Genomic DNA, 8,248 nt, shown 5'->3' with positions numbered 1-8,248 from the left:
AACGATTGAATTGTATGGTATGTGAATTATAGGCCCCAAAAAATCCTGTTTAAATATTTTTTTAATTAAAAAAGTAGGCCTCCCAGCCCAGCCCACATTCACGGGTCTGATGGTGGCTGGCTGGAGCCCTCTTCCGACTTGTGTAGCTGCAGGCCGATGAGCAACAGGGAAGGTGCGATCACAGGACGGTGAGCAGTGTCACTGGATCTAAGGTTGGTAGAAACATGGCCGGTGGCCATGAGCTCCAGGATGGGGTGGCCCAATGGGGCCACCCCAGGGGGCAGAGTCCCAGCACGTGGACAAGGTGAAGGGCCAGCGCGGGAGGAATTCTCACGGTCTCTTCTAAAAGGGTCATTCCAGGCGACCCCGACTGACAGGCTGCGCCCCACTCCGACTACACACAAGTACCATCCAGTTGGCATAAAATCTAAGCGCCACACTGTCCCTCAATACCCAGCAGGGTCAGTGTCATTCCAGCCCAGGGGGGACACCACTGACCGTGGGGAGCAAGGGAAGCTGTAGGAGCTGCTTTTGGGTTTGAAAGAGACCCCAGATCTCGCATGTGATTTAAGGAGAACATCAGCAAGAGCTCCTCATGGACTCCAGGGCTCCAGGGTCACCCAGCCACGTCCACGGGACCTACCTGGGGACTAAAGGAAGCAGTCACAGATATGACTAGTCGCTGACCAATACATCACAGGTCCAGGTGGGAGGACACAAGCAGGGCAAAACCACGTTGTGCTAGAAGAGCTCACAAAATGGGTCCAGACCGGACCTCCTGACCAAGGCAGTCATGACTCATGACCGTGACTCATGATGATACAGATGCCCAGTAAGGCGATGCCCATCGGGGACACGCCCAGGCAAGCCCCGAAGGGAGACGGCCCGCCCTGGGCTGACTTGGGGATCGGGGATCGGATGGGAGATGATCCACTTTCCAATGCCCTTCGTGCATATCCCTGGTTAATGATCAGGGACAATTCAATGCAGACTGATTTTGGGCTCTCCCCATCCTCCTTGACCTTCTGCAAACGGAGTGCTTCGAAGTGAAACTCTAACACAGAGTCCAGGGCCAACTCCTCCAATAGGGTGACCCCAGAACTGGCCCAGACAAACAAAAACTTCCCCTGAGTCCCTGACGACTCACAGGACAGAGTAGAGCTGCCCTGTGGGTTAACAAGGCTGTAATTTTCTTTCTTTTCTTTTTAAACAAGCAGTCATTTTTTCCTGTAGGGCAGCTGCTGGGTTTGAACTGCCCACCTACAGGTTAGCAGCAGAGTGCTTAGTTATTGGGCCACCAGGACTCCTGAGAACTGGCCAAGGGGTAGGTTTCCAGTGGAGTTTTGCACCTTGTACCAGACTTGGGGGCCCGGTCCTCTCCGTGAACCAGTGTGGCAACCTCAGAGAAGGGTGGGGACTTGTCCAGAGTCAGATGGTTACTCCAGGCCTTGAACCTGGGACTCTGGCCTGGGCCACTGGTCTGAGAGATCTCTCCTCCTGTGGCTCACATCCCCCTGGAGGGAGGACGCATTCTGACTGTGCAGCTTGGAAGGGGTTGAGGATGGCCAGCCAGGGGATGCTGCTCCGGTGAGTACTGACCTCATTCCCCCGGGGTCCTCTGCGTGCTGAGCGGTGATCAACCCTCCCACCCCAGCCCCCCAGCATAGGAGGGGCCAAGTGAAGGTGGGGCTGCAGTGGGGCAGGACCACTGCCCCCCAGTGGCTGAGTCCTAACACTGCCCTCTGTCCCCTCTGGGTACAGGTCAGAAAGGCACCCCCTGGCTAGCCTGGCCTGTCGCTGAGACGCCTCTCCACTGAGTTGGGCACCCATTGAACCTCGGAGCCCTGCAGAGGGTCCCGGGCACTGGCCCCAATGCCACCACCTTTTCTGTTTACCCCCTTGCCCCGCCAGATTGGCAAGTGATTCAGAAGGAGGGTTCCCCACCTAACAGACCTCAAGCCGCCTTAGGAACCAGCCCCATCTGGGCCCCCTCTTGCCGCCTATTCTGGGGGCCTCTCCCAAGTCACCGAAGTTAACCCCTTGGGGGTTGATGCTACTTTAAGCCTCCCATTTGGGGGCTGAGGGAAGGAGGCTCAGAGAAGGGCCCGGTGGACTAAAGTGACCCGGGTAGTCACACTGGTCTCAGAGCCCTGGGTGTGGAATGGCCCAGCTCACTCAGCTCCCAGTCTGGCCTGGAGACGCACGTGGAACAGGGCAGGAGACAGGGCATGCTTCAGGAGACAGCCACTTGGCTGTCTGTGATGATGGCGTAGGGGGTTCATCTGAGAAGGCTCCCTGCTCCCAAGGAAGTCACCCACCTCAGGGGTTGCTCCCAGCGCCTCCCTCAGAGAGTGGAGGCCGCCCCTACCCCCAAACCCCACCACCAGCAGGAAAGGACTGGCAGCCCCATTACAAGACAGGGCTGGCCCAGACCTCCCCAAAGCTGGCAGCCCCATGCCGACCTTTGCTGGGCTCCCACCCCCCACCCCTCCACTGCTGCCGTCATGGGCCATTGAGTCAACTCACAGCGACCCCCCCTCAGATAATGGAGTGAAGCCCCGCCCCGCCCCGCCCGGCGCCAGGCTCCCCATTGCTTTGTGTAAGTCCACCGTGCAGCCACAGGACCAATCCACCCCTTGCTCTTTCTCACGGCCCCTCCACTCGACCAAGCACGACGTCCTTCTCCAGGGACCGGTCTCTCCTGCCAGCATGTCCAAAGCACGTGAGACCAAGAGTCCCCATCTTCGCTTCTAAGGCGCATCCGGACTGTCCTTCTTCCAAGACAAACCCGGTTTGTGTTTTGGTTTTTTGGCAGTCCGCGAGACTTCCAAGATGCTTCTCCCACGCCATCATTCAAATGCATCCAGTTCTTCCTCGGTCATCAGGGGCCAAGTTTCCCGTGCATATGAGCTGACTGAAAAGGCTGTGGCTCGGATCCGGCACGCCTTGGTCCTCAAAGCGACGTCCTTGCTTCCCAGCGCTCTGAAGAGGCCGCGGGCAACCCTTTCACCCGGTGCCCTGCATGGCTTCATCTCTCTGCTGCTTCCGTGAGAGCGCGTGGTCTCCTAGTACGAATTGTGATGAAGACGATGAGTGTGGTGGCATGAACTGTGTCTGCCAAAATACGAGTTGTAAATCCTAAGCCTTGTCCCCTGTGGGCGGAGCCCCGCTGGCCTCCTGGTTAAGTTCCTGGCTGTTCACTGCAAGCTCGGCTGTTCAAACCCATCCTCTGCTTCTTGGCGGGAAGGTGAAGCTTCTGTAAAGATTTCAGTCTTGGAAATGCTGTAGGGCAGACCTACCCTGGCCTGTAGGGCCATGGTGCCTGGGCATAGGTACCTGTGGCTCTAGTCACAATTTGGGGATGGGTTTTCCTTGGGACGTCAAGGAGACACATTCAGTGTCTCAAATCACTCTTAGTGAGGTAGTTCGTTTATTGTGCCAGCCTGGCCGATAAACACGTGGGATTAATTGAAGGGTGGAGAGATAAATGGCTCGGCGAGCCTCGCCTTTCTTGTCTCTTGCTCTTTGATCATTGGACGAGTATGCGGCTGCCTTGCTTGTTATGTGCCTCTATTTGCAAGCTACACTACCTGTGGGACACCTAACCCGTGGACTGTGTTGCTGTAATTTGAGGTTCCTTCAAGACCTGCTTCGCCACACCATTGGAATTTACATCTCTTGAGCTGGGGACTGACTGTTGGTGACCTGTCTGACTGTTGTTGACCTGCCTCGCTGTTTTTGCTGCCTGTGCCAGGATAGCCTGAATCACTCTACAGAGGACTACCTGGTGGCCCTCAAGACTTGAAGGACTGCCAGTGTCTCACAACTGTCTAACACATTTGAATTGTACTGAGCCATTGTACGGCTTTATAATTTAACTGTTTATTTCTTGTGTTATCTATCTATCTATATAAATATCTATATATATAATTATTAGCAATCTAGTTTTGTCTCTCTAGAGAACCCTGTATAACATACTTAGTGAGGGATAAAAGGAGATTCATCAAGCAGCAAAAGGACAGAGACAAGGAAGGTACGTACCCCACAGAGCTCGCCAAGGGAGCAGAAGCCAGCAGGGGAAGAGACAAGCTCCTTCCCGCAGAGCCCACCCAGGCAGAAAGAGCCCTGAATCCAAACCTCGAGGTGGAAAAAAACCGAAAAACTGTGAGAAAATAAATCTCTGCTGGTCAAAGTCACCCCCTTGTGATATTTCACTTTAGCAGCACTGGGGATGAAAACACCGAGTAGAAAGAATAAAAATAGCGGCTCCCAATTATTTAGCTCTTTACAGAATCATCTCTTTCTGAGTGCCGAGCCCCATTTTACCACAGGTGCAGTCATTCACCAAATGCCGCCACAGGCAAGACCAGGTGGTGAGTAAGGAACTCAGGCAGACTGAGGGCAGGCTGCACTTAGTCTCTCTGTGCCAGGCTGAGAGATCTCATCATGGGTTATACAGGTCTTAAAAAACACACATGCGTATTAAAAAACCAACCTCTGGTTCTTTAGTATTCCCTCCCCTCCCGAGTATGGTTCTTGTCTTAGCTCATTAACCTAGTTAGACATCAGTATGCTCATGTGCATAATTAAGATTGTGCGAATGCACGAAAGCCAAAATAGATAACACTTCAGAAACAGTAACGGGAGTAATGATTCTCTGAGGGTAAAGGAAGAGAGGGGGAGGGGGAAGGAAGGGAATCGGGAGCCGACAGCAATGATGACTGTATAATCCCACTCAATGGGAGTGAGTTACAGAATTGAATGGATATATTGGATGGTGTAAGATATGGATAATAATAATAATTTATACCATATATAGCATAACAATAAGGGCTCTGGGGACAAAGGGGAGCTGATACCAAGGAGTTCAAGAAGAATGAAAAGGTTTTTAAACTGATGGTAGCAACAATTGTATACGTATGCTTGATCTAACTGAATTACGAATTGTTACATCTGTAAGAGCTCCCAATAAAATGATTGGGGAAAAACCCATGAAGGAAACAGTGTTTACAGAGGCCCCCACTACATGCCAGACACCACACAGGCCTACACGAAAGTCTCAGCCTTCATAACAACCCTACGGGCTCGGTGTTAGTCTTCACCCAACTTGATCGATGTGGAAACACGTCCAGAGAGGTTGAGTAACTGGTCCAAGGACACACAGCCATGGAGCGAGCTCTGGGGACGGGAGGGAGGAAAAGACGGAGCATGCACTTCCGCCTGCGTCCAGCAGAGGGCGAGGCTTCATCAGCTTCCAAAGGCTTCTCTCTGGGTGGGTGTACTCTGGATTACCGGGAGAGTCTGGAGATTGGGTGTAGCTAGTGGGGGGTGGGGCGCTCAGCCAGTGGTTGGCCTCCTCTTAGAGACCTGCCCCCTCCCACTGAAATGGGAACCGTTCACCCACATAGACCCACGTGCAAATCATGACTCCTGTGGAGTTTCAGGTGAGGAAGCTGAGACTGGCATGGGAGTGGAATGGGGTGGGGGTAGGGAGGCCCTCAGCTGGGGCTGCTGCTCCCGAGAGGCACTTTGTGCTAAGCCTCCACCACCCTTCAGGAGATAGTGCCTCGGGGTTTGCAGGGCACCCAACCAGGTTCTAAGTCTTGCACAACACTGACCTAGTTCCTGTGTCTGTTTCTCAGGGAGGCAGGGGCCCTGGAAGGAGCCCACTGCAGCCAGGATCAGGAAGGACATAGGGTTCAGGGAAGTGGGGGGTATGTCTGCAGGGGGTCCCAGCCACCCTCTCAGGTGCCAGCACTTGTCATGGGCGATAGACAGGGTTTCCCACACTCCTTTGCTCGCCAAAGAAAAGGCTATGTGCAGCAAAGGCCTCTGGGAGCCGGGAGGCTGGGTATCAAGTTGGCCAGCTTCTACTTGCTTCTCTGCAGGGGCCGACAGAGCCCTCCACCCTGGGTCCTCTCTCATAGAAATGGAGGCCAGCCGTGGAGTGCCAGGGCTTTCCCACAAGCCTGTCTCCCACTTGCTACAGTGGGGAAATGGACCTGCAGGGGTCAGGGGGCCTGCCCGCGGCCACAGAGCCAGCACTTTCCACACTAACATCTTAGCTGTAAGGCCAGCCAAGGAGAGTGCGTGGGCTGAGAGGCATGCCCACCCTTGCCCCCAAGTCTCAGCTAGGTTTTATACAAGCTGGGGGACCCATTTCTTCCCTTCATATTTAGGCCTGAACATCTCAAAAGCGTGAAGCATCTGATCCTGCAGGGTTCCTTTGTGCCAGGTAGTGGGCCTGGCTTCCTTCATGGTATGATAAGTAAGGAGTGCTGGTGGAGGAGTGGTTATGCATTGGGCTGCTAACCGCAAGGTCAGCAGTTTGAAACCATCAGCTGCTCCTCAAAAGAAAGACGGGCCTTCCTCACCCAGGAACGAATTATAGTCTCAGAAACTCACAGGCTGCAGTTCTACCATGTCCTATAGGGTTGCTGTGTCGGCGGCATGGAATCGATGGCAGTGAGGTTTGGTTTTTGAGTTGTGTGATAAACAGAGGCTCAGAGAGACCAGCTGACACGCCACCACACAGGTGGAAGCCCGTGTTATCTGGCTCCAGGTCTTTCTCCCTGTACCGCCCCCTCTACCTTGCTCCCCTTCACCCCTGGTACTATGGCCTGAACCAGTCTGTCCTTGTTTCTGTCCCCTGGTCTCCTTTACTCCACACTCTTTTGAGCACCTACGGTGTGTTAGGGCCCGCTAGGGGAGTTGGCGGCCTGGGACCGGGTCACCGGGTCTCTTCATTGTGTGCTGGACTCTCTCTGGACTAAGGGGGCTGTGTGTGTGTGTGTGTGTGTGTGTGTGTGTGTTGCAGCTCCACAGCTCTCATTAGGAGGTGTCCAAGGAGGAGGTGATTGGAGGTAAGAAAAGGGCAAACCTTAAGAGAGGTGGAGAGCTCCTAACCCCTACCCCCCCACCCCTGACACAGGAAGCCAGCTCAGGGGGATCCGAGGCGGCTGCCTTTATTGGGGACTGTGGTCCAGGGACACACAGCTGCTTCACTCCAGGGCTACACACTTGATCTGGAAGTTGCCATCGGCCTCCAGGAAGTTGATAGTCTCCAGGTTGAGGCGGTTGGGGAACTTGAACGTGTGTCCGTCTGGCAGCTTGATGCTCAGGTCGGCTTGGTCAAAGGAGAAGCACACCTGGGGTGGGGGGGAGTAGCTGTGAGCCAGGGCCTGTGGCCCACCTTTCCTGCACCGGGCTGTGGCCACCTTGACAGTTGGAGTCACTGGGGATGACACTGCCCTCTCCTCCCAGGAAGCCAGGTCAGGACACCCACCTCAGCGACACTGCCCGCCTGGAAGGGGAAGTTGGTCTCCCGTTGCTCGGCGCCCCAGGCCCCGGCGTCCTTGCTGTTACACACGATGGTGTTGGTATCACCGTGGGCGTCGAAGCGAGGGTTGAAGTGCAGGCACAAGTTGTTGTTGTCTTTGCCCAGGTTCAGCGCGAAGCTGGGGGAGCAGAGGGGGTGCTGAGGACCCCTGGAGCTGGACCACTCCTGAACCATTAGGGCAACCACCCCCAAGAAGGTACACTCCCTGCCCCGAGGGGCAAGGAATCTGGACTCTGTCAAGCTCTGCCCCCTCCTTACTGTGTGACCTGGGACAAGTCTCTGTCCCTCTCTGGGGCTCAGTTATGTCCAGAGTCGAAGGGGGGTAGCCAAGGAGAGTCTCTATGCTGATGGCCCCTATGTCCATACACAGGAGTCCGTGTCCTGGGGCTTTTGCTCCAGGGCAAAGAGCCCCTCCTGAGGGCGACCTCTGGTTGAGGGGACACGTGTCCCTGTTTGCCTTATTGATCTCTGGGGCTCAGGTAGAGGCTGAACAACTCCGAGGGCACCTTTGTTCTTGGTGACAGCGGCAACGCCCCTGGGTGAGGGTGTGGTCAGAATTAAGTGGAAGTACTGGTCAGTTGCCCACCGAGGTTGGTCAGCGGCCCTTTGGTGGCCTGCGACCCTGTGTTACTGATGGCAGACTCATCAAGGAGGTAGTGGACAGGCCTTGGTCACAGCCTGCCTAGGAGAAAGCACTCCCGCTGGGCGAATGAATGGGTGAAGGAAGGAAAGAGTGAATGAATGGCTACACTCGGGAAGGGGTCCTGGAAGAGAGAAGGAGGGGAGATAGGGGAGACGCCTCTCCTCCCCACCCCGCCCCAGCCCCACCCGCCCATCCGAGGCCTCGAGGCAGACACACAGGACGCAGCTGGTTTAAATTAAGCGGGGAGGGGGGAGAGGCGGCAGTGG

At 55.2% G+C, this 8,248-nt stretch overlaps 1 protein-coding gene across 1 annotated transcript in view; it reads right to left on the bottom strand.

Moving 5' to 3' along the window:
- Positions 1–6,949: 6,949 nt before the first annotated feature.
- The window catches only part of LGALS1 (galectin 1), a 2,742-nt gene continuing 1,443 nt past the window's right edge, over positions 6,950–8,248 (bottom strand). The window contains exons 3-4 of the mRNA XM_004700655.2: positions 7,286–7,457; positions 6,950–7,148 (exon numbers count right to left, since the gene is read on the bottom strand). Coding sequence (XP_004700712.1) covers positions 7,002–7,148; positions 7,286–7,457 — 319 coding nt within the window. The 3' untranslated portion in view covers positions 6,950–7,001. The remainder of the gene's footprint in view (positions 7,149–7,285; positions 7,458–8,248) is intronic.

Source organism: Echinops telfairi, unplaced genomic scaffold (genome assembly GCF_000313985.2).
Source record: "Echinops telfairi isolate 266 unplaced genomic scaffold, ASM31398v2 ScPeMD7_2;HRSCAF=8, whole genome shotgun sequence".
NCBI classification, from domain to species: domain Eukaryota; kingdom Metazoa; phylum Chordata; class Mammalia; order Afrosoricida; family Tenrecidae; genus Echinops; species Echinops telfairi.
This window is presented reverse-complemented; position numbering and strand designations above follow the sequence as displayed.